This window comes from Talpa occidentalis, unplaced genomic scaffold (genome assembly GCF_014898055.3).
Source record: "Talpa occidentalis isolate TD23 unplaced genomic scaffold, MPIMG_talOcc4v2.1 talOcc4.11, whole genome shotgun sequence".
NCBI lineage: Eukaryota > Metazoa > Chordata > Mammalia > Eulipotyphla > Talpidae > Talpa > Talpa occidentalis.
The window spans coordinates 50,793,183-50,818,688 of record NW_023601104.1 but is presented as its reverse complement, the minus strand read 5'-3'; the positions used below and the strand labels follow the sequence as shown (position 1 = coordinate 50,818,688).

Below are 25,506 nucleotides of genomic sequence, written 5' to 3'. Positions count from 1 at the left end.
AGAGAAAATATATGCAAGCGACCTATCTGAATAAAGAATTAAATTCAGAATTTATGAATTTTTACAATTCAATAAAAGTACAAATAATGCAACATAAAGATGGGCAAAGGATGTGAATAAAGATTTCTCTAAGAATGATACACAAATGGCCAAAAAGCAGATGAAAGATGCTCAATATTGGTCATCAGAGAAATGCAAATCAAAAGCACAATAAGAGGGCCTCCCTGATGGCACAAGGGGTTAAATCTCAGCACCATGAAGCTATCAGCAGCCATTGCAGCATGAGTTCAATCCCCAGCCAGGGAGCTAATCCACATGGTACAGCAGACCTCTCCTGTCTTGCCCACCGCTCCCCTCAGCAGTGTATTTCAGTAGATCCACCTATTCTGTTCCCCACTTTGTCTCTGGTTAATCCTCTCACCCCCCTCCCCCCACACCTCTGGCCTACACCTCAGCTCTTGCATGCATAAATCAGAAAATCTTAAAAAGAAAACACAATAAGATACCATTTCACATCCACTAGGATGTGAGACTAAATAAGAGGTAATAGAAAGTACTGAATGAGTATGTGGAGAAAACAGAACCCTCATAGAATGGTGGCAAGAATATAAAATGGTGCAGCCACTTTGGAGAAGAGTTTGGCAGTTTCTCAAGTAATTAATATGGAGTCACCAGATGACCCAGCAATTCCACAATTAGGTACCCAGGCAAGAGAAATGAAAACACGTATTTGAACAAAAACCTATACACAAATGTTCATAGCAGCATTATTCTTAATAGCCAAAAGGTAACAACCTAAATATCCATAAACTATCAAATGTGGTATATCAAAAAGGGATTGAAGTTTTGACACATATTAATATGACAAGGATGAAAACATGCTAGGTGAAAGAAGCCAGTAACAAAAAAATCATTAATCTATATGAAAGGATGTTAATCTATATGAAAGCATTAATCTATATGAAACCATGTTCATAATAGGAAAACCTATAGATAGAATATAGATTGGTGGTTATAGGGGCCTGGGGAAGTGGGAGGATAGGGAATGATAATTAATGGGTACTGTGTTTCTTTCTGAAGTAATGCAAATATACTATACTCAAGATTGTCATATCATTGTATACACTAAAAACCACTGAACAGTACAATCTTTAAATTGGTGAATTGTCTGTTGTGTGAACTTTCTCAATAAAGCTTTAAAAAAGAATAAAGCATTAGGAAAGAATACATTTTTTTCTATGCAATGCCTTTATTGTCAGTTTCTATGTAAACAGAGGGCAACTTTGGAGACAATGATTTGTAAAGACATACCGACATACAAAAATTTATACAATAAGAACTAACCCCTTCAAACTAAGTGAAAATAATGATATTTATCCAACTTCTTCCATTGGTGAAACACCTCTGCAATATTCTGTATACATCTGGAATTGCTTCAGAATATGTTGCACAGTGCTTTGAATATATTCTATAGAAGAGAACCTGATCCGATTTTTTAAAATAACCAAAATTTATTTAGTCAAATCTGATTGCAAAAAAACCTAGTAATAACATTTTTTTAAATCAAAAAAATTTAATAATTTTCTATTCTACTGTGCTTTTTTCCTTCATAGCACTTACATAGTCTGGTAATTACAGTACATATTTGCTTATTGCCTGTCCGTCCCCTTGCGTATAAAGGAAGAAATTTATATTATCCATTGCTGCATATAACCAGTGCTAAAACAGCACCTGTTAGAAAGTTAGTAAATATTTGATCAATTGAACTTTCAAAATGATTACCTAGAATGGTAACATTCCTTCTCAAAAAACGTATGGCTTATCTTTTATAATTTTATCGTCACATGTAATTTATAAATTCTATATGTAGCTGGAGAGGCACATAAAGTTAACAACTAAACACGCCTATTTTCTGTTCAAAACTAGAGGCAATTAAAAAAAAAAACCAAAAACTGACGACTCCTAAGTTTTGGGTAGTAACTATCATGGCAGTATAGACTTTAATGCAAAGGAACCTGGGGCCTCCCCAGTGGCGCAGGGGGTTGAGCGCAGTGCTGTGAAGTTGTCTGCCACATCTGCATCATGGGTTCAATTCCCAGCCGGCCAGGGAGATTCCAACATGGCAAAGCAGACCTCTCCTATTGTGCCCACTGCTCCCCTCAGCAGTGTATTTCAGTCCTTTTGCCTGTTCTGCTCCCTGCTCTGTCTCTGGTGAATCCTCTCACCCTCCCGCGCCTCTGGCCTATACCCCAGCTCTTGTATAAAAATAAATAAATCTTAAAAAAAAAAACAACAACAAAGGAACTGGAATTCAGGCCCTCTATCAAGTAAGTTAAATCTTTTTTTGTTGTTGTTGGACACTCGCCGGTGGCCGGGGAACGAACTGGTGCTGCAGAGGCTGCAGGCAGCCTCGCAACCCAGCGCTCAACCGCTGCGCCACCAGGAGAGGCCCGGAGTAAGTTAAATCTTAAGGAAACCTATCCACACTGAGAAAAAACTCTAATACTCAAAAAACAAAACAAAACTATTTCTGACTACTGTAATGCAGGAAAATATCCATTCATATTATGAATAAGATTTTTTTCATATGCCTATGCAATCATAATGCATAAGCAAAACTATGCACAATACATAGTTTTATAATCAGAATACAGTTGATTTAAAGCTCAAAAGGCCCCTTCCATTCAATGTTTAAGGGAAAACAAATTAAACAAAACCCACTCACAAAAGGATCATGTGTATTAAACCTACCGGATCAACAGTGGGTAAAACATCTTTCTTCTCCACGCTGTCAACTTCATCTTCATCTGTGCTATATTCTTCCATTGTTTCACCACTAACAAAGTGGATGACTCTCCTTGGAACTTTCTTCTTTTTTCCTATGACTCCCAGCTCTACAGTCTCAAAGCCTCTTTCATTACTCATCTAATGTCAATAAAAATTAAGAAAATGGAGAGTTTTAAGTGAGATTTTCTTGTAAACCTGTACAAGTGTATAAATGTTATATACTTAGTTTAATAATAAAGTAAACATCTACATACTCATCACCAAGATTAAAAGATAGAATCTAAGCAATTAAACTTTTTGTTTAAGTCAACAGCTAAGAAACCAAGCACTATACTTCAAGTCATGGCAATTCCAATGTTGTATATGTAAAGAGATGATGGACATCAATTATCTTAATGAATAATGGTAATTATGGAAGGATCTGTGTATAATATCAAAGAAAAATCACACAGACACACATATACCTATGTTAGATTCATTAAATAAAAATTTTTATTTATTTATTTATTTGTTTTTGTTTGTTTTTGTTTATACATGCACTGGGTACAGTCAGAAGCGCAGGAGGGTGAGAGAATTCACCAGAGCCGGGAGCAGAGCAGGCAGAAGGACCGAAGTACACTGCTGAGGGGAGCAGCGGGCGGCAGGAGAGGTCTGCGCGCCATGTGGGACCCTCCTCCGGTGGCCGGGGAGCAGCCGGGGATCGAACCGGCGCAGCAGAGGGCAGCTTTGCAACCCAGCGCTCAACTGCTGCGCCACCGGGGAGGCCCTAAATAAAAATTTTTATCAAAGGACTCTCTTCTAAGTCTTGGATCTGATCTTAATTATGTGTGAGCAGAACAAAATCAGTTCAGCTTAACTCTGAACCTCTCCTTTTCTCAAAACAGGAGTACATGGGGCCTCCCTGGTGGCACAATGGCTAAAGTCTCAGTGCTATCAAGCTACCCTTAGCCACTGCAGCATGTGTTCAATCCCTGGCTAGGGAGCTAACCCAAGGACCTCACCGGTCTTGCCCGCTGATCCCCTCAGCAGTGTATGTCAGTAGATCCGCCTGTTCTACTCCCCTCTTGGTCTCTGGTGAATCACCCTCCCACCCCAACACCTCTGTCCTATACCCCAGTTCTTCTATGCATAAATAAAGAAAAAAGATAAATCTTCAAAAAAAAGACAAAAACAGGAGTACAAAATTCAAATGTTTTTTAGGGCAAAACAGGTATCAAATATGAGTACAAGTTACATAGAGAAGGGTGGACCTTATGGAAAAGCATGTCCCAACTAAAAAATATTTAAAAGCACTACGCAGGCCAAATAAAACTCTTTTTTTGTAAATCAAATCTGTTTTTTTTTAATATTTAAAGGGCAGGTTTATTAGGGAAAGGGAAAGGGACAGGTTGCTAAGAGAGGCCTGCATAGTTGCAGGCGGGCAGCCTTGAGGAGAGCTGCCTCCGCTGAAGGAAGACAGTGAAGAGAAGTCAGCATGGCACAGGTCATGGACAGGCAGGAAGCTGCTGCCCTGCAGAGGGAGAGAGTTGGTGAAAAGAAGCACCTGCATAGTCACAGGTGGAGTGCTGCCTGTAAATCAAATCCGGAAAGCAGGTCATTGGTATTCTATCTAAACAGTTTCCTTAGTCAACAATATATAGGTGACAACAAAGTTTTCCTGATGGTAATAATATTTTATTAATTTTAAAACTATAATTGCTTATGGAATTCTAATTACACACGAATTTCATTCCTAGGGGAATATTAATTTTACTCCATACATATAGCCTTGTTCCAATATTCATCAGAGTAAATACATATCGTACAGGAGGATGAAGAGCTTTTCACTGACATCTTGCCTCAAATTTAAACATCTAAGAAAGCCTTTATGTATTTTCTTACTACGAGATTTCAAAAAGGAACAGCACAAGTAATTATGACAATCTGGCAACAGTGGTTACTCTTAAGAACAGGTATAAAGATGAGGGAAGAGGTACCAGCAAGGGAGTAGCAAAGGTGGCTTTCTTTTTTTTTTTTTTTTTTTTTTTTTTAATAGAGGCATGCTTATTTATTTGTTTGTTTGTTTGTTTGTTTTTTTGTTTATACATGCACTGGGTACAGTCAGAAGCGCGGGAGGGTGAGAGAATTCACCAGAGCCAGAGCGGGGAGCAGAGCAGGCAGAAGGACCGAAGTACACTGCTGAGGGGAGCAGCGGGCGGCAGGGGAGGTCTGCGCGCCATGTGGGACCCTCCTCTGGTGGCCGGGGAGCAGCCGGGGGATCGAACCGGCGCCGCAGACGCTGCGGGCAGCTTCGCCAGCTTCGCAACCCAGCGCTCAACCGCTGCGCCACCGGGGAGGCCGATTCTTTTTGTATTTTGTGGTTTATTTTGTTATTGTGATGAGAATATACTCATGTATACCTGGTAGAATTTTAAAACTAAACCAAAGCAAAGTGATACAGGACCACAGAACTGTCATGAATGGAGACCATGTCTAGGATTACCTGGGACAGTCCACGGTTCAAAAGTTTCCTACAAAGAATTCTTATAGATAGGACCAAACATAGTTGTTTTTTGTTTTTTAAAGATTTATTTATTTATTTTTTTATACAAGCACTGGGTACAGTCAGAGACATGGGAGGGTGAGAGAATTCACCAGAGCCAGAGCAGAGAGTAGAACCGGCAGAGTAACGAAGTACACTGCTGAGGGGAGCAGCGGGTGGCAGGAGAGGTCTGCAAGCCATGTGGGACCCTCACCCGGAGGCTGGGGATCAAACTGGTGCTGCGGAGGCTGCGGGCAGCTTCGCAACCCAGCGATCAACTGCTGTGCCACCAGGGAGGCCCCCAAACATAGTTTAAACCTGATTATTGTTCAACCACTAGCAAAGTTTTTTGAACTGCAGTTGCAGAGATGGAATTAAACTGATAAAAACTTAGTGAACCAAAATTGCCTAATGATACAAGCATAAGTAACTTTATTTTCATGCATTGTTCCTCTTAGTTCTCTATGATTCTTCTTAGAAAATATCGATAGATGTGGTTCCTCTCTGTCCTTTACTTCCCAAAGGCAAGTTTAATCTTTAATCAGGATATGAACTCAGTTATAGTCAACCCAAAGAATGCATGCACTTATCCATAGCATGGGTAGACATTGTCAGTTACAATGTAACTGCTGTACAGTGAACTAAGATCAGGATGGCATGGGCTACTTATGGATTAACCTGAAAAAAAAAAAAGAATACAATTCTCCCTAGCTTGTCCTGAGAGTTCAAACAAACCCCAAGCTTTAATAAAAGATGACAGTTCATTTATTGTGTCCATAAAAAAAATAGTCCACCCAAGCCCCCTTTCTTCCCCTCCTCATCTCTAGGCACAGGGAGTCATTTTGCCACAATCTCATTTATCCCCTTGAAATAAGATTTGGTTTATGGTTGTCCTGACATTAATGTTTTATTTGAAACATGAGTCAGCTTTTTCAATCTCTTTTTATAGGCAAGAGAAAGTCAGAGGAGCTGGGTTAGAACACCCGACATCACACTAACTGGATGGATGTCACTGTCAAGGAAACAGTTTCAATCAGTGAATAGAGCTAAGACCTTCACAGTACATCACCATTCCCCATTCCACCCCTATTGCATTCTATCCTCACTCCAACCCACCCCAGCAGAGCAGAAGCAGCTTCTCATTGGTTTAATTTTTCCTTTCTCAAATACAGGCAAAGGAGAAGAGGTATATTTTCATTGGTTCAAGTACTGTATTTTCCTTAGACAATTTTAACAAGCCAAAACATTCTGGCTAGTCATAACAACCAATATAAACTTAGCTACTATCTCCATTAACTCTGAGTCTTGGCTACCCTTTCCAAAAGGTTAAAAATAAATTACAAAGGAAAAAGCTAAAATATGGCTCATATTTTTCATTCTAATAACTATAAACAGAACTTAGATTAATATTCTCTACACATAACATGTAATTAAAAATGATATTTTATTTGCTCTAATCACATGTCATACAAAAATTTTACTATTACTAAAGAGATTTTTATTTAAGACTAGTCATCTTTTATAAATTTAATCATTTTTGATAAAATAAAACCCAGGTTTTAGGTTTATCATCTGAACAAGTGAGCAAACTTATAAAGGTCAGAGTTTAATATTTACATTCTGAGAGCCCTGAACTCTGTGAAAGCAGTCATGGATAATACATAATAAATGGGTACAGCTATGTTCCATTAAAATTTTATACAAATGGGTGGTTGGCAGGATCTGGCCCATAGGCTATAATTCATCATCCCCTCATAACAAGAACCAGAAAGAAAAAAATCTGTGAAAGACAATCTACAATATGTGATTTCAACTTCTACCTGGGCGTGCAAAGGTGAAGGAGACAATGAAGGAAAGTAATGATGGTTAATAACCAACCAGAAAATTATTTGGTACATAATTTCCAACAATTACAAATGCAAGTTTTTCTTTGAATTTTTCAAGCATTTCATTTTTACAGATGAACAGTAAACTGCAAGTAAGAAAAATTTCACTGCCAATTACACAAATTCCATTTTTAACAAACTCCAAATCCAAATCCGAAACAAAATTTGATAGTTTCGTAACATCAGGAAATTATGAGGTCTGATGTCAATAAAATGTCATTACATTTTATGATAAATTGGACTGTAGCTCTGCTTATCATGCACCTCAGGAACTGATTTAAATGTCAGTTTTCTTTTTTATATACTCTCATAGCACCCAGAATCTCTTCAAAATGTGTACTATACTTCAAACTTATTCTGTGACCTTCCCCAGGTAGGAGTAGCAGTGTGTAACCTCACTTGTTATATCCTTTAGCCTACTGTTCCTAGTACATCTTCAGTGGTAGGTAGCAGAGGTGCTCAATAAATGAATGATTAGCACTGAAATTTTAACTTCTTTAATAATATTAAGGCTAAGATTTTGATTAAAAGCCTGGTCCGAGAAGCTGGATAGAATGTCCCAACAGGTACTGTATGGCCTGGTTTGAGGCCTAATTTTAAACTACATGGCTCTTACACCTTTTCCTACAAGGCATTTGGGATTTCTCAGTGGTAACAAATCAATGAAGAATTTAGAACTGCAGTCTCCTTCCCCTCAAGTATCCACCTCACAGGCCTCTTCCCTCTTAGTGTGTTCAAACCCAAAGGCATCCCTGATATGCTTCTGCTTCAGGAATGTGAATGAAAGAGCAAAAAAGAAAAGTTAGAGCTCAGTTTCTATAGGATGAACCCACTCCAGTTTAAGGAGGAACAATTATAAACACACAGGAAATTCCAGAAAGAATATACCAAAAAGTCAATAGTTACTTTTGGGGAATGTGAATATGAGGAATTGGTGATAAGGGTATTCCTAGGACTTTTTGCTTTTTTGCTCTGCTGTTTAAATATCTATTATTTTTAAGCTAGAATGTGAAAATAACATTACACCACTAAACCAAAACAAAGACCCTCTCTTCAAACATTTATCTGGTAAATCAGTACAGATAAGCTTACTATGCTGCTGCTGAAATTCAAAGCTGCAGTAGTGATGAAAACAAATATGGTAAGAGGAAGAAAATGAAATAGAAAACACATCAAGCATTGTAGAATTAAAGGCTCAGTTCAAGGCCTCAGTTCAGGCCTCAACTCAACTGAAAATGAAATGTGGCTCCCGAATTAATTAGTGCTGTTTTGGATACCTTCTTGCAGGTTACCTTCTTTCTTCTGAAGTAGGAGGGAAAAAACAACAGAAATTCCATAGAAAAACTAGTATGTAGAAAAGTTTTTGTTAAAGCAAACTACATCTTGTACTGTAAAAGCTACACTCACATTCGGGCATCATTTTCTAGGAATCTGCAGTTTGGAGAAAATGTCTAATAATCCAGGTAGTCTCAAAAGTGAAGCTACTTAAAAGCCTCATTTACAATGAAGGTGAGAAGACTTCTACACAGAAGCAATTGGAGGTTTTGAATGGTCAAACTGTACACTCCTGAGCTGATTTTAATTAAAGCGATTCTACATTAGTCTTACTTGGTCAAAGATCCTACACTACTACTTAAGATCACCAAATCCAAAACCAAACAAACCTCCCAACCTTAGCCGTTCAATACATTAACCACTAACCACAGGTTAATGCTCACTTGAAATGTGGGTGATTCTAAATGAGCCGTGCAGCGGGTGTAAAACCTACACAGAATTACCAAGACTTCGTACCAAGAAAAGCATGTAAAATATGATGTTGATAATTTTCACATTAATTACCTGTTGAATTCCTTGATAGTTAAATAAAATATATTAAAATTAATTTCACCCTGGCTTTTCACATTTCTAATATGGCCATTAGAAAATGCATAATTTACAATGCAGCTCGCATTACATCTCTAATTGGATAGCGCAGCCCTATGCCTTAGTTACCTCCGCAGTGAAATACGAATAAAACTCACCTCATTCAGCACTTTCAAGGTTTAAGTGAAATAGTATGGAAACGCTTCGCACAAAATTGCTATTAGTTAACTTAATGGCAGACGTCAAGGAGCAGACCACCAGCCACTTTAAGGACCACCTTTCCCGGACACGCCTTCCTTTTCCCAAGTCTGAAACTGGAGTCTCACCTCAGGAAACCCGAGGCTGCGGCGGTCGAAAGAGTGGGGGGCTGTGCTGGGCGCCCGGCTTGGAGGGAGGCTCCCGCCCCTCGCCCCCCTGCCGGCGGGTGTCTCTGGAGTCGAGGCCGGGATACTGCGAAGAGGAGCCCCGCGACGCGCCTCCCGCGGGCGGCCTGCTCCGAGGAAGGCCGGGCAGGCCAAGGGAGCAGCCGGCAGACGCGGCGGAGAGGCGCCCGGGCTCTCCCGGCCTCAGCCAGGTGACGCCGCCACCTCCCTCAGGGGCCGAACCTACCTGCGGCGCTGGTTCCCTGAACGCCGCGGCGGCCGCGGCTCCCGAGGCTGTGAGCGCGTCTCCGCCTTCCGCACGGCTCCCTGGCTCCCGCTCCATGGTCGTCGCCGCCACAGAGCTGCCGGCGCTGGCGAGACAGAACGTCGTGGCCGATAAGCCCGCTTCCATCCCCCGCCTCCCCGCCCGGGGGCTGGCCCAGCCGGCCGTCGGAAGGGGACTCACCCGCAGCGCCCGCCTCGGCCACTCCCGGCCGCGCCACAGCGGGAGGGACCCCGCGGCCCTGAGGGGCGGGGCCGGCGGGCGCCGCACCCACCAGGCTCCGCAACCCCAAGTCGCCGACGCCGCCGGGGAGGCGCGACTACCGAGCCGTGCAGGGCGGGGCCTCTGCAGCGGCGCTTCCGGCCCGGCCCGGCGCGCGGCCCGGCGCGAGTCGCCGCCGCCTGGCACCACCGTGACGTCATGCTCGTACCTGTACCTGGAGCCCGGCTTCGAGGACTGGGCAGCGCCTCGCGGCTGCTTGTTGCTCAGTCGCCCTCCCACACTTTGGTTTTCCGCACTTGTAAGACGAGAGCAGTTTCCTAGTGTGCTTCCAAGGCTTGTGATGAGAGATGGCTGCTGAAAATATATTTTTAGATGTACGGCTCATGCTACCTATTCTGTTCCTAACACGGGTGACAGTCTAGCTGAAATACCTTCGAAATAAGAACCTCAAAGGTGAATTTTGCTTACACTTGGCTGAAATACTTCAGTATAACTGGAAAAGTTAAGTGAGACCCGAAGGTAAGCAAAGGATAGCAGTAAGCAAGCTCCCATTTTTGACAAGTATAGGAATACTTCGTTTTAGTGGCATTTGTGAGTTAAGAGGGGGTACCCTAGACAGTCCCCAAATTTCCCAAGAGGGAAATTAAACCAAATTTAAAAATCATGATAGCAGTAATTGCTGCTTTACCTTAAATTAGTAGGACCATGTCCAGATAAATGCTTTTTTATTGTAGTTTTAGTATGAAAATTTCTGGTGAATTTTCCCACAGATTGTAGAGGTAAGAAGTAAAATGCATTATTTTGGCTAGAAGGGGCCTTCATTTGGTACTTTAAATTCCATTTTCATGCCACTTAAAATTCAGAAATGCTCCTGAAGGTTATCACCTACTCTCTTACTCAGCATAGCATCAGCAAGCCTGATACCCCTTATATATTCCTTTTTCTCCTGTCCAAAGTTCTTTTTCCCTACTGTCTGCTTAATATTTTTGTATACTTTCTATCCTGAATATAACTATGATAAACAGCAAACCATAAACCTTAAAAACGAAAGCTGATCATTTGAAAAACATTTACGACTTAAAAATTGGAGTCACAATCTGTATTCTGGTAATAAAATCAAGTTAGCTTGTTGCTGAGGTAAACAAGTTAGTAACATGAGCTAATGCTGTTTAAAGGCATTAGCAAAGAATTGAGACAGTACACAACAGCAAAAACAAACTGCATTAAATTAAAAAGAAAAAAAAAAGCCAATTATTCAATATTAAGGAAGCCATGAATTGGCTCTCATAAACAAGACAGCTCTACATTACATGTATTCAAAATCTCTTTGCTCTTGCTGGCAAAAAGGGTAACAACAGTATAGGCATGGTCTTATTTTCCAAATTGACAACTAAACTATTTGGAAGTGAAAGTCCAAAAATTACAGCTTTCACTGCTAAAACAGAACCTATATTCATAGTCGACAAATGTATCTCCTAGTTTACTGAAAATTCAACATGAACTAAGTATTTTCTAAAAGGTTATTTTTAACATAAATATGAAATTGAAGGTTTACTGCAAACAAATAATAGCAATAGAAAAGCGTAGACATTTAAATGGTTTTATTTTGGGCATTTACGTTTTTGTTATTTCCAGACTGTCAAGGCTCAACTGAAAGCAGGCAACACAGTGGGTGATGGTGGCAGATTATTGGTGGTCTGGTAGTGGGTGTGGTGTGGTGTGGTGACACATTTAAAGAAATGTTAATCTATAGTCCTAAAACATACAGTGTTGTAAACCAGTGCCACCTCAATAAAATAAATTTTTAAAAAAGTGAGCAACAAAACAGCATGTTAAATATTGCCTTCACCTTGTAGTATTTAAGGTATATGAAAAATAAATTCAGTTGTCACTAGAATTTACTTTAAAACATAGAGTGACAAGAAACAGGAGGGTAATCCTTGCATTACCTCTGTCATAAATGAAAATCTGAACTCCTCTATTGATTTTCCAAAGTTGGAAATTATATGCCTATGAATATACCTAATAACGATTCTTACTACTTTTGGGTCACTGGGGAAGCAAATTTCCCTCATTCTTTTGTAAAATAAAAAGCAATCATGATTCCTAAATTCGGAAGATAGGCAGACATTACATGTTTTCCTCACTGATGCAGCTATGGGACATTTCTCTGGAAAGAGACACAAAATGTTAGCATATGTTGCTTGAAAAAATAGACCATGGACACTGATATTACTCTATTTTGCTTCCAATGAGAAGGAAATTGTTTATGCAGCTGTATCAGAACAGTCTAAGGCCCAGCTAGTGAGATTTTCTAATGTAAGGCTCTAGGGGATATGAAAGATCTCTTATAAGCAGGTCCTGCTGTGCAACTTTTCTATTGTGCTTGCATTTATGATCCATTATTTTAGGCTAATGAGAGAACCTTTTAAGCTAAGTGAAGCTGAAAGATATAATGTGCTCTTCAAATTGTTCTCAAGTAGAGAGAAAATTAATAAGAGAATTGCTAATAGTTGTGTATGCATGCCAAAACCAAAAGAACTTGTGTAGCACATTAGTATTTATTATCAAAGGAAGTGTTGCCATTACTACCAGTTTACTTTAAAAGTATCTGAAAATAACCTTGTACTCAAAATGTCCATATTACATAAAAGATGTCAGTAGAGGAGATAGGCCTAGAGTCTTGGGTTAGCACTACTCAACACTGAGAGCAAATTAACTGTTAACCTACCCTAATGGCAAAGTGTGAAGAAAAATCTGCAAGCAAAATTTCACATCAGTACTTTACACATATAATAAACCACAGACTACATAACTGATCTAGAAGTCAAATTTAAATTAACCCCGCAACATTTGAAATATAAATCCATCATTCCTGCAACTCTTGGCTCAAAAGCAAACAGGGTGTTAGATTCAACCTTGAAACAATACCTTAACATTCCAACATTATAATTGGAATTTATCATTCTGAAGATGATGTCTCAGTTTCTAATTTAGTGAATACCAGCAATTAAGAGAATCCTAGATTTGAGCTGTGATGATGGCTTTCTAGTTTTAACTTACTTATTTGGCCTTATTAATAATTACTGGTAGGGGAACTCCCCTGTGGTGCAGCGGGTTGAGCGCTGCACTGTGAAGCTATCTGCAGCCTCCACAACTCCGGTTCAATTCCTGGCCAGCCAGAGAGATTCTCACATGGCGAGGCAGACCTCTCCTGTCTCACCCGTTGCTCCCCTCAGCAGTGCCTTCAGTCGGTCTGCCTGTTTTGCTCTCTGCTCTGTCTCATCCTCACATGACTCTGGCCTGTACCCAGCTCTTGTATAAATAAAAATAAATCTTTAAAAAAATAATAATTTCTGGTAGGTTTTAAGGAAAATCAAAACTTAATTACATTTACTTCTTATTTAGCCATAATGCTTACTGACATAGTTTTTATTTATTTTATTTATTTTTGACATAGTTTTTCTTTTTCTTTCCTCCTTTCTGAGGGGGCTGTTCAGGGGGTGGATTCCTCTCTCCCCTCTCCTTCCCTTCCTTTCCTTTCTGTCCTTTTTTTTCCCCTCTCCTTCTCCTCTCTCTTAACCTGAGCCCTCAGGATGTTTATTAGTATGCCCTGTTTTTAAAAAATTTATGTTATTGAATTATCTGCCTTGTAAATGCCCAGAATGTTTTGATCTTACTGTGTGCCACACATAATCCTTTCAGATTCTCTCATTTGTTGAAAATGGCTGCCTTTGGTCCTTTCTTTTGGCAATATAATACTTTGCAGTGTGTCTATACATCTTCTTGATCCAATCATCTGTTGATGAACCTTTAGGCTGCTTCCATGTCCTATTGTAAGTAATGCTGTTATGAGCATTGTGGAACATATGGGTTTTTTTGTTGGTGGCTTCATGTTCTGTTAATATATGCCCAAGAATGGAATTGCTGGGTTGCATGGTATTTCCATTTTTTGTTTTTTAAGGTAAATTTATCTTGTTTTCCATAATGGTTGCATCAGTTTATGTTCTCACCAACAGTGTGCTAGGGTTCCTTTTTTTTTTTTCGCATCTTCAACACTTGTTGTAGGGTTTTGTTTTTTTTTACTATGTGCCATTCTCACAGATGTGAGATGGTACCTCATTGTAGGTTTGCTCTGCATCTTTCTTATTAGAAGTGATAATGAACATTTTTTCATGGTTTATGGTCTTCTGGATATCTTGTTTCATGAATTGTCTTTATATCTGTTGCCCATTGTTAGATGGGTTGTTTGTTGTTGTTGAATTATATGAGTTTATATATCTTGGATATTAATCCCTTATCAGTTATATATTTTTAAAATATTTTCTTCCATACAATAAGGTGTTTAATTCCTTGTCTTTTCTTTCATTGAAGCTTTTTATCTTGAGATAATTCCAATTATTTTTGTTTTTTAATTTTCTTGCCATAGGGGTTGGGCCACCAAATATTTCTTTACTGTTGATGTCACGGAATGTATGGCTAATGTTTTCTTCTATGTATTTTATTGTTGTAGGTCTTCTAAATCTTTAATCCATTTTTAGTTTTTGTGTATGGTATTAGTAATTCAATTTCATTCTTTTGTATGACTTTCCAATTTTCCTAGCACTGTTTATTAAAAAGATCATCTTTTCCCCATTTTATGGTCATAGTTGTTTTGTCATAGACTAGGTGCTACTATGTATGTGGATTTATTTCCAGGCTTTCAATTCTTATCCCTGGATTATGTATGATTTTGTTCCTATACCACTTTGTTTTAAATAGTGCTTTAAAGTTTGAAGTCAGGTAACATGATACAGGGTTGCTTTTTCTTTTTCTTTTTTTTTTTAAGATTTATTTATTTGTTTGTTTGTTTGTTTATACATACAAGCACTGGATACAGTCAGAAGCACTGGAGGGTGAGAGAATTCACCAGAGCCAGAGCAGGGAGCAGAGCAGGCAGAAGGACCAAAGTACACTGCTGAGGGGAGCAGCGGGCGGCAGGAGAGGTCTGCGTGCCATGTGGGACCCTCCTCCTGTGGCCGGGGAGCAGCCGGGGATCGAACCGGCCCCACATAGGCTGTGGGCAGCTTCTCAACCCAGTGCTCAACCGCTGTGCCACTGGGGAGGCCCTGGGGTTGCTTTTTCAATTTAAGAACTTTTGTGGTTCCACATGAATTTCATTATTATTGTTTCTTTGAAAACTATTGATTTTGATGGGGATTATGTTAATTATTTTTGTAAGCAAGACAATCATTTTGAATATATTGATTCTCCCCTTCCATGAGCACGGGCTAGCCTTTCAACTCTTAGTCACTAAATCCTTATGTAACATCTTGTAGTTCTTGTATAGGTCTTTTACTTCATTACGTTGATTCTGAGGTCTTTTTCTTTTTCTTTTTTTTTTAAAGATTTATTTATTTATGTATACAAAAGCTGGGATACAGGCCAGAGATGCAGTGGGTGAGAGGATTCACCAGAGACAGAGTTGGGAGCAGAACAGGCAGATTGACTGAAACACACAGATGAGGGAAGCAGCGGGCAAGACAGGAGAGGTCTGCTGTGCCATGTGCGTTGCTCCCTGGCCTGGGATGGAATTCATGCCACAGTGGCTTCAATAGCTTGATAGTACATGACTTTAACCCCTGCCACCAGGGAGGCCAAAGGCTATGGATTTTTACGTGTTGATTTTGTAACCTGCTGTTTTGTTTCTAATAACTTTTTTGATGGAGTCTTTAGAAATTTCTATATATAATATTGTCTGTGAATAGTGGTAGTTTCACTGCTTTTCCAACTGGACTCCCTTTATTTCCTGTTTTTCTGATAGCACTGGCCAAAACCTCTAATACTAAGTTAAACGGAAGAGATGACGATGGACACCATTCTCCTGTTCGCAATCTTAACGGGAAAGCTTTCTTTTTTACGTTTACACTATTGGCTGTTGGTTAGTGATATATGGCCTTTATTACACTGAGATAGTTTCCTTCTATTCCCATCTTGTTTAGAGTCTTTATCATAAATGGGTACTGAGTCTTATCAAATGCTTTCTCTGCCCCTATTGCTAGTGTATGATTTTTTCCCTTACTTTTGTTGCTAGAATGTATTACATTAATTGATTTGTATGTAATAAGCCAAATTTGCATCCCTGGATAAGTCCCACTTGATCATGGTATATAATCTTGTAATATACTGTTGAATTCAATTTGTGAGTATTTTGTTGCATCTCTGTTCATTGAGGATTTTGATAGCTGAAACACCTTCACATTTATTTTAATGTTTTGTTCCATTTTTTCACCAAATATGTTTACATGTACTAGAGTTAACCATAAAAGAAACTCAATTTTATTTTACACTATTATTTACTTTTTTTAGATCCCCCTATAGTTACTGAACTAAGGTATAACAGTATTATTAATTTTATCTGAAATTAGGTAAATTTCCTGGTTTTGTCATGTTGTTAACATTACATTTCTTTTTAGCTCTGAGACATTATATTCTATACAAAGCTAGCATATCATAACTTATGAGAACTTAGGGCTTCCTCTCACACTATAATATGCTGTATTTATTTGTACCAGATAATAGCTTATTTAATGTATTTTAAAATCACTTTTACTATATGATGTATACTTAATTCTTCCCCTGAAAAAATTCTCATAAAATTGCAATGCAGGGCCTCCCTGGTAGCGCAGCAGGTTGAGCGCAGTGCTGTGAAGCTGTCCGCAGCCTCTGCAGCACAGGTTCAATTCCCAGCTGGCTAGGGAGAAACCCACATGGCGCAGCAGACCTCTCCTCTCTCGCCCACTGCTCCCCTCAGCAGTGTTTTCAGTTCATCTGCCTGTTCTGCACTCTGCTCTGTCTTTGGTGAATTCTCTTGCCTTCCCGCACCTCTGGCCTGTACCCCAGTTCTTGTATAAATAAATTAAAAAAGTCTTTTAAAAAAAATTGCAATGTGTTGTGTATATATACACACCTTATATCTCACACCCCCCAAAATATACTTCCAGGAGAATATTAGATTATTTAATTTGTTCTTTTTTGGTATTATAGTTTGTTGATAATAAATTTCTAAGTTTGTTTCTAACTTAAATAAGCCTTGTAAGCTTAAGGAAGTCTAGTTTATGTTTGCAACACTAGAGTAACATCAATAAAATTCAGGAAGAATCCAATCTTGTATGATATTACATCTAGCTGATGGTCTAAGTTGGAAATATAATAGATGTCAAAAAGCTACAGAAATTGGGCCTCCCCTTTTGGTGCAGCGGTTGAGCGCTGGGCTGCGAAGCTGCCCGCAGCCTCTGCAGCACCGGTTCAATCCCCGGCCACCATCGAGGGTCCCATATGGCGCGCAGACCTCTCCTGCCGCCCGCTGCTCCCCTCAGCAGTGTATTTCAGTAAATCTGCCTGCTCCGCTGTACCTCTGGCTCTGGTGAATTCTCTCACCCTTACACGCTTCTGACTGTACCCAGTGCTTGTATAAATAAACAAATAAATAAATCTTTAAAAAAAAATAAGAAAAAAAAAAGCTACAGAAATTATTTTGAAAGTGAAAAATAAAAGGAAAGTTGTTCAAATTAGTAAAGGGTTTGATTTGGTATATAGTATTTGGTATATAGTATCAATACCTTGATAAAAACTGCGAGAATTGAAGGGTAGCTTTTTTAACTGAAGATGCCATTGAGGATTTAATGGAATCAGAATTTTAGAGCATCTCTAGTATCCTCATTTTACAAAAGAGGTAAGAGAAATGGAAGCCAGGGATACTGGACCTTTAGTTGTCCTTTGCCACCTTTCTTTTGCTTCTGGAAAATACAATTTGCATAAGATATAAAAATACTAAAAACTAGCCTAAAGTCATTAACTATGGCCAAATGTTTCATTTCCTTTTTGGCCAAAATGCAGAAGTAGTACCCCAAGGATAGAAGTCACAAAAATGCATGCCCAGAAAAGGTGGTTTGCATAACTTTAATTAGAAACTAATCTGGAGAACAATATTTTCTCTTATCAATTTTCTAAAGCTGGACCTTGCAGAAAACATTTCTGCAGAAAACAAGATACAACATTTTTACAGGGTATACAATGCTTTATAGATATTCTGGGTTTTAGCTGGTGAAAATAATTTAATGGGATATAAAATCTTTGCCCAAGTAAACATGAAAATCAGGTGCATTCTTTATGCAATTATTTTTTACAGATGCTTTGGCTTATAAGACCTTTTTAAAACACTTGAGTCATAAAAAATTAATACTATAAAAGCTAGCTATTTCTTTCACTCTCCTTCTACTACAAATCAATTCTTTGCTGGAGATCAGTTCATCCTAGCTCAAAATACATTGCTATACCATATCTATTATTTCATGATGTCAATAATGAATAGGTATAACTATCCTAAGTGTTTTTAATTCTGTAAGTTATTTAAAAGCCATTTTCCTAAGTGAATTATGCAGCAATCCAAAGTAATCAATAACCAAATCAACCTTGTCATGGTCTCATTATTTTTAATAGATAGTAGTGACAGCCCTAACATTTTCATTTATTTTCCCATTTGGAGGGCTATACATTAGCTATTATCTTCAAAGTATATCAATTTTTTCAAGCAGATTTTTGATATGTAAGAAACAACAAAATTGGTTTTTCAAAAAAATCAAATACTGCCCTTAAGGCTTTAAAAATATGAGGTAAAAAAATGCAAGTTATATACAAAACATTACATTGTGAACTGTAACCAAATTCACAATGTCTATTTAAATGGCAGACCTAAGATTTTCTCTGGCAAAATTGTTTTAATTACTCTAAGTTAAACAAAAATTAAGTTACTCTACTATATTTTCCATTAAAGGTATACCTCTATGAAAAGTTTTAAGTGACATATAGCTATTGGCTTTTCTGTCTGCCTTTTGATTGATACATAGATAATTTTGAACCATAAAGAAAGTTAACAAACCCTTAACTTATTAACGACTTTGAAGTTTATTTTACAGCACTTTTATTGAGACATCATGTAACTACTGACCAGGACCATTTACAAATGTAATGCTTGGCCTTTGAGATAATTAAAAACTTTTAAGTACTAAAATTTTACATCATGATTTTTTTTTTAACTTAAGTGTTAATGATGGTGAAAACTAACAAAAAAAAATCTAAAGCAAAAATATAATGATTTCCACAAAAACCATATATTCTTCCCTACATCAAAGGGAAGGCAGGAGTAAGGAAAGGAAAAAGAGAAGTGGGGAAGACAAGAAAAATAAGGGCAAGACAGGCAAGAAAAATACTTTTTTTCCCCATTTGCAAAAAAGGAGGGAAACTCTGAGGTCTCAGCAAAGAGTGTGATCAACTAAGTCAGTTTATATTAAGGCATCTTCTTTTACATATTATTGAATCCCATCATGCCTTTCATATTGCCAGCAGCACCCTGTTGAAACTGCCTCATCATTGACTGAAGTCCTGCCATACCACCTAGAGCAAAAGTAGAATAAAATCAGATAATTATTAAGCAGATTTGAAATATTAGTTTTGCCTAATAAGTACTTTAACGTCCAAGAAATAAACTGGGTCTGACTACAATCTGGTCATTAGCGTTAAAGAACATACCAATTAAAAATTTATATTATCAATGGTATCCTCACCTATATAAGAGAATAACCTACCTTGTCAAGTTGTGAGGATAAATGAGATAATACATGAAAAGATCTTAGAATAAATAGTACCTGCACACAGTAGAGTTAGTATATCTAAACAAAATATTTTTTCTGAGAAATCTGAAGAGTCTTGCTGTAAATAGTAATTAATTGTGGGGTGGGCAGTGGGGAGGAGAGTAGAAGGAGTAATTTCAGAGGACTCATAGGAAGAAAAAAAATGACCCCTTAATTGAATATCTACTATATGCCCAAAACTGTAGTAAATGCTTTCATGTATATTAAACCATTTAATTATCATAATTTCTTGATGAGCTGTTATCTGTGATACTATAGAAAGGGAAAGTGAAATTCAGAAATGTTAAGGAACTTTTCATAGGTTACACAGTAAAAGTGCAACTGGGTTTCAAAATTCTTAGATAATTTCAAAGTTTCATCACTAAAAATATTAGGGTTCCAAACTAGGGCAAAAAGTTACTAGAAAACATTAACAAAAAGTGATCAAGTATCTTGCTCAAAAATCAAACATGGCAGTAAAAGAGTGAATAAAATCTCAGCTTATATATAGCAGATTATATAGAGTGAATCCAGATGGACATCTGCCTTAAAGCACACATCTTTTCACCAGATTTTCATAATACACAACAGCAACTTACTAAAACTCAAACCCTTTTAAAATAAACTGTGTATTAGCAAATGGCAACAACTTTGCATTTACCCATGTGATGAAGAACTCTTGGATCCATCATTTTGGCCATCTGTTGATTCAATTTTGCCATCTGCGACTGGCTCACATTCTTAGACATATCACCACCTGAAAAAAAAGTTCTGATTCAATACAGAATGTAATAGGATAACCTAGAACGATATGTTATTGAATTGAATAAAATGAATAAAAAATAAAAATTTTTTTAAAAGATTTTATTTATACAAGAGCTGGGGTACAGGCCAGAGGTGCGGGAGGGTGAGAGGATTCACCAGAGACAGAGCGGGGAGCAGAACAGGCAGGTGGACTGAAAGCACTGCTGAGGGGAGCAGCGGGCATAACAGAAGAGGTCTGCTGCACCATGTGGAATCTCCCTGGCCGGCCGGGATCGAACCCACATTGCAGAGGCTGTGGACAGCGTCACAGTGCTGTGCTCAACCCGCTGTGCCACTGGGGAGGCCGCCAAAAAATAAATGTAATAAATAAAAACTGGATAAGTAAAATTGAATTGATTGAAGTGAATAAGAAAAAATCACCTATAATTTTATTACTCTTAACAATTATTTAATCTTTAACTCAATTATATACATATTTTTGAGAAAGATCAAGTGATATTAAAAATATTTAAGGGACTTTCTTAAGGTCTATAGTTCTTGATAATACTTTAATTTATATCTGTAAATGAGTCACTATAAGCAAAACTACTTTCAGTGATTATTAACAGTAAGTTTTAACAATTGTTTAATAGTGGCATGGAAGAATGCTAAACAAAAAACTCTATACATATAACTGGGAAAAAGACTAGATTGCTGGTAAATGAATATCAAAGAATAAGTCAGAGAAAATCTGAAGATCAGAATATATCTAAGCTATTATAGGATAAGGAAAGCCTTCATAGATTAGAAACAACAATAATGCAACTCTATCAATGAATTTCTATACTTAGTCAATACTCCACAGTAAAAAAGGCAGTCAATAATATGGGTCTCCCCGGTGGCGCAAGGGGTTAAGCACCACACTATGAAGCAATCCACAGCCTCTGCAGCAGCATGAGTTCGATCCCCAGCTGGCCAGGGAGAAACCCACATGGTGAAGCAGACCTCTCCTGCCTCGCCCGCTGCTCCCCTCAGCAGTGTATTTCAGTCAGTCTGACTATTCTGTTTCCCACTTTGTCTCTGGTGAATCCTCTCACCCCCACATCTCTGGCCTGTACCCCAGCTCTTGTATGCATAAATAAATAAATCTTAAAAAAAAATAAGTACTTTGGGGCAGAAGATATAAGAGCATCCTATAGAGAACAGTTGTTGAGAACAGGAAGCAAAAGAGATCATCGACAATGACTATGTAGAGCTGATTCAGCAAAATTATCTATTTCAAAAAAATATTAACTATCGTACTTGTCTGGAATATTAATGAAAATGAAAAAGCAGCCTCTCCCCAGTTTTCTGATCAATGCTGACTAATCTGAATAAGTTATGTGAATTAAGAGCTATGAATAAAAAAGATGTCTTAAAACATGATACAATCTGTGAAAAAAATTTTCATGATTGAAAAATCTGTATAAAACATGAATTTCTTATCCATTGGTGATTATCATAAGAGTACATTTTTAAGAACTTAAAATGTCTAAAAAATATTAAGAGTTTGGTTTGACAATGATGTGTGTCATATCCACTGCCCATTCCATCTTGATTGTGCCTTTATTGAGTAATCAATGTCTAGACAGGATCTAATGAATAAATCTGCAGTAATTCTATCAAGAAAAGTCAGGGTCATTTGGAAAAGTTGTTAACCTGATATAATGTGTTTATTAATAACTGTCATGTGATTATAGGAATTATAACTAATTTTAAACATATTTGTCTTTTCTCCCTGGTCTTCTTTCTATTACACACACACACACACACACACACACACACACACACACCACCCACCCACCCACCCACCCACACAGGCTATCGTAAGGCAGGATAATAAAGTGTCAAGACAATATATTATAGAAACTTCTGTAAAGACTAATCCTTTTTTTTTTTTTTTTTGGTAAACGCTAATCTTTTTCAGAAAGCTAGTCATGGCATAATGTTCATTTTTGTAGCTTGCCTAATCAACATTTTAAAAAATAATAAACTCACTGTTAGCTGCTTACAATATAAATGTAAATGAGGACTAGATAGTTGATGAACTCTTTGGAAAAAACAAACTTATCTTTTTACCTTACACAATATAGTACAAAATAAATTCCAGACAAAAAAAAAGAAACCTATAAAACCAAGATGAGTAGAAAAAATATATGTGACTATTATGATAGCTAAACAGGGAAGGCTTTTGTAAGCATAAAAGACACAAAAGGAAATGATTGATGGGCTCAAGTGCATTAAAAATAAAAATTCTGGTCATTAAAAAATATAATAAAAAGAGACCAATGAAAAACTCAGAAAAAATATTTGCAGACACAAGCCAAGAATTTTAAAGTCATTAAAAAGCAATGAGGGAAATGAACAAATGAATAAGGAACACTTGAGGTGATTCACAAAGACTCAAACCAGTAACTATATGAAGAAATGTTAAGATTAGTATTGTAGGGCCTCCCTGGTGGTGCAGGGGTTAAAGACAGTGCCATCAAGCTATCGCCAGCCACTGCAGCATGAGTTCCATCTACCTGCCTGCCAGGGAGAAACCCACATGGCACAGCAGACCTCTCCTGCCTCAACCACTGCTCCCCTCAGCAGTGTATTTCAGTAGATCTGCCTGTTCTGCTCCCCACACTCTCTGGCGAATCCTCTCACACCTCGCCCCCTTGCACCTCTGGCTTACACACCAAATCTTGTATGCATAAGTAAATAAATCTTAAAAAAAAAAAAGATTAGGGTGGCGGACGGGGTTAAGCACTCCACTGTGAAGCAATCAGCAGCCTCTGCAGCATGAGTTTGATCCCCAGCTGGCCAGGGAGCAACCCACATGGAGCAGCAGACCTCTCCTGACTCTCCCGCTGCTCCCCTCAGCAGTGCACTTCAGTCAATCTGCCTGTTCAGTTCCCCACTCTCTCTCTGGTGAATCCTCTCACCCTTGGCATCTCTGGCCTGTACCCCAGCTCTTGTATGCATAAACAAATAAAATCTTTAAAAAAAAAAAAAGATTAGTATTCTACAAAACATATATTGAAAATAACAACTGACCATGAAATTGGAAATATTAAATTATGGAATTTATTTGTCATCCACTGTTTATGATCAAAACAGACAAAATCCCTGGCCTCATAGAAGACTACAGAAAACCGATATTTGAACTGATACTGATAAAGAGGATTAATCAGTCTAAAGATCTAACAAAATGGTATTATGTTAAATATATATACACTCATAACTGGAATAGTATTCAGTGTTTTAAAAAGTTATTTTTTTGTTTTTTAATTAATTTATATTTAACTGAGGTAAAATACCTATCAGGTATTATCACCATAATGCAACCACCACCAACTCACCCATATTCCACTACCACAGACCACTGTGCTTCCTTCCCTCTTCATTCGTACCCTAACCCCAGTCCCAACCCCTCCCCACCTCAGTGCTTAAGTTCTATAGTCAGCTATCAAGGGTTAGTTTTTCAGCTTGTCTTTATCTATTATTGAGTTACTTTATATTCCACATATTAGTGACACATCGGTATTTATCTTTCTCCTTCTGACTTATCTCACTTAGCATTATCCTTTCAAGCTCCATCCATGTTGCTGCAAATGGCATGAGTTTATCTTTTTGATCATTGAACAGTATTCCAGTATGTATATATACTATATCTTCTTGATCCACACATCTGTTCTGGAGCACTTAGACTATTTACATATAAACAAGTTATATTTTGAAAAATATTTGACAATATGGAAAATTGGTCATGATGTATCAGAAGAAAACACTAGTTGTATCAAACGTCATTTCCAGGAGGATGCTTGAGATTCATAACAAGGAAGTTAAAGTATTAGGAATATGAAGTTGTTTTTTATTTTTTCATATATTCTCTTAATTTTCTTTAGTATGTACCTCATTTTCATGAAAATAAAATCATAAAATTTGGATTTCTAAAAATTTTAGTGTTTATTACCTTGAGTCTGAAAACATAAATCATATCACATTATAAATTCTGGAAGCACCTGAATATAACATTAAATTAAACAATATATTTTACAATACTGGCAGTAGACTCTGGTTTTAAATCTTAATTTCTCAACTTCTTTCTTTCAGTGTGCTAACTAATGGTGAGTTTGTTTTTCTTACCTTTGAAAAGTCCTTTGATACCTCCCATCTTTTTTACCATCTGTGCAAATTTGGTATATTGTGTCAAAAGTTCTTGAACATCTCTTGTTGACACACCTGATCCTCTTGCTACCCTCTGGATTCTTCCTGGTTGCTTACTAAAAACCTTGGCACCATCAGTACTATCAAGTTCTGTGAACAAAGGTCAATTACTTTCAATTACTACAATTAACATTTATCATTCAAAGCAATTGTGTGCAAGTATCTTACAGAAAACCAAATATAATAGTTGAATGCACTACCAGACTTAACAAATGTTATCATTTGCCATGCTTACTTCTGTTTTAAAAATTAAACAAGGACTGTATCCAAAAGGATATATTAATATATAGGCTATAAAAACAATAAAATAAAATGCTCATGTACTCATGAGTAGAGAATATTCTCAACTTTCAAAACCCATGTCTACTCTTTCCATATCTCATATCCAATACTTCTGAAGCATACAGCAGAGGTATATGGTATATTTCAAAAAGACAAATGTGCTCATCTTAGCTCAATCCTATTTAGCTTTTTACCTTTAAATCATAAATTTAAGCATATAAGCAAGCAGAAGGATGATGTTCAATCTGTAATCACAGACCTGCTTATTTCTTACAATCACGTAATTACTATCTGTAGTATTTTAATCCTTTCTGGAACATAAAGAATGAGTTAATTCCCTCCAGTATTTTGGTATTGCTTAGAATATGAAAAGCCCTTCTTTTGGCTTTCATTTTATACAATCTCACCAATGGGACAGACTTTAGTCAAAATGTCTATATTCTTTCTACAGGATGCCTCAATAAGTGGAGATCTTGCCTCCACCTCAATAGCTCCAGGAGAGATGACCCATTATCTAAAGTAAAGCAGCCCACATGGCACAGCAGACCTCTCCTGGCTCGCCCGCTGCTCCCCTCAGCAGTGTATTTCAGTCAGTTCACCGGTTGTGTTACCCGCTCTGTCTCTGGTGAAT

The 25,506-nt window shown here is 37.7% G+C and overlaps 1 protein-coding gene across 5 annotated transcripts in view; it reads right to left on the bottom strand.

Annotated features, from left to right (window-relative positions):
* The window catches only part of LOC119239011 (signal recognition particle subunit SRP54), a 66,963-nt gene that overhangs the window by 8,094 nt on the left and 33,363 nt on the right, over positions 1-25,506 (bottom strand). For 3 of the 5 annotated variants that reach the window (XM_037503203.2, XM_037503202.2, XM_037503204.2), the window contains 3 exons: positions 24,513-24,683; positions 20,257-20,352; positions 17,831-19,359 (listed from right to left, as the gene is read on the bottom strand). In XM_037503203.2, the coding sequence (XP_037359100.1) occupies positions 19,268-19,359; positions 20,257-20,352; positions 24,513-24,683 (359 nt within the window). In that variant the 3' untranslated portion in view covers positions 17,831-19,267. Of the gene's footprint in view, positions 1-2,751; positions 2,926-9,666; positions 9,805-17,830; positions 19,360-20,256; positions 20,353-24,512; positions 24,684-25,506 lie in introns of those variants that run through there. The other 2 variants (XM_054689882.1, XM_037503208.2) reach the window with 2 other exon arrangements.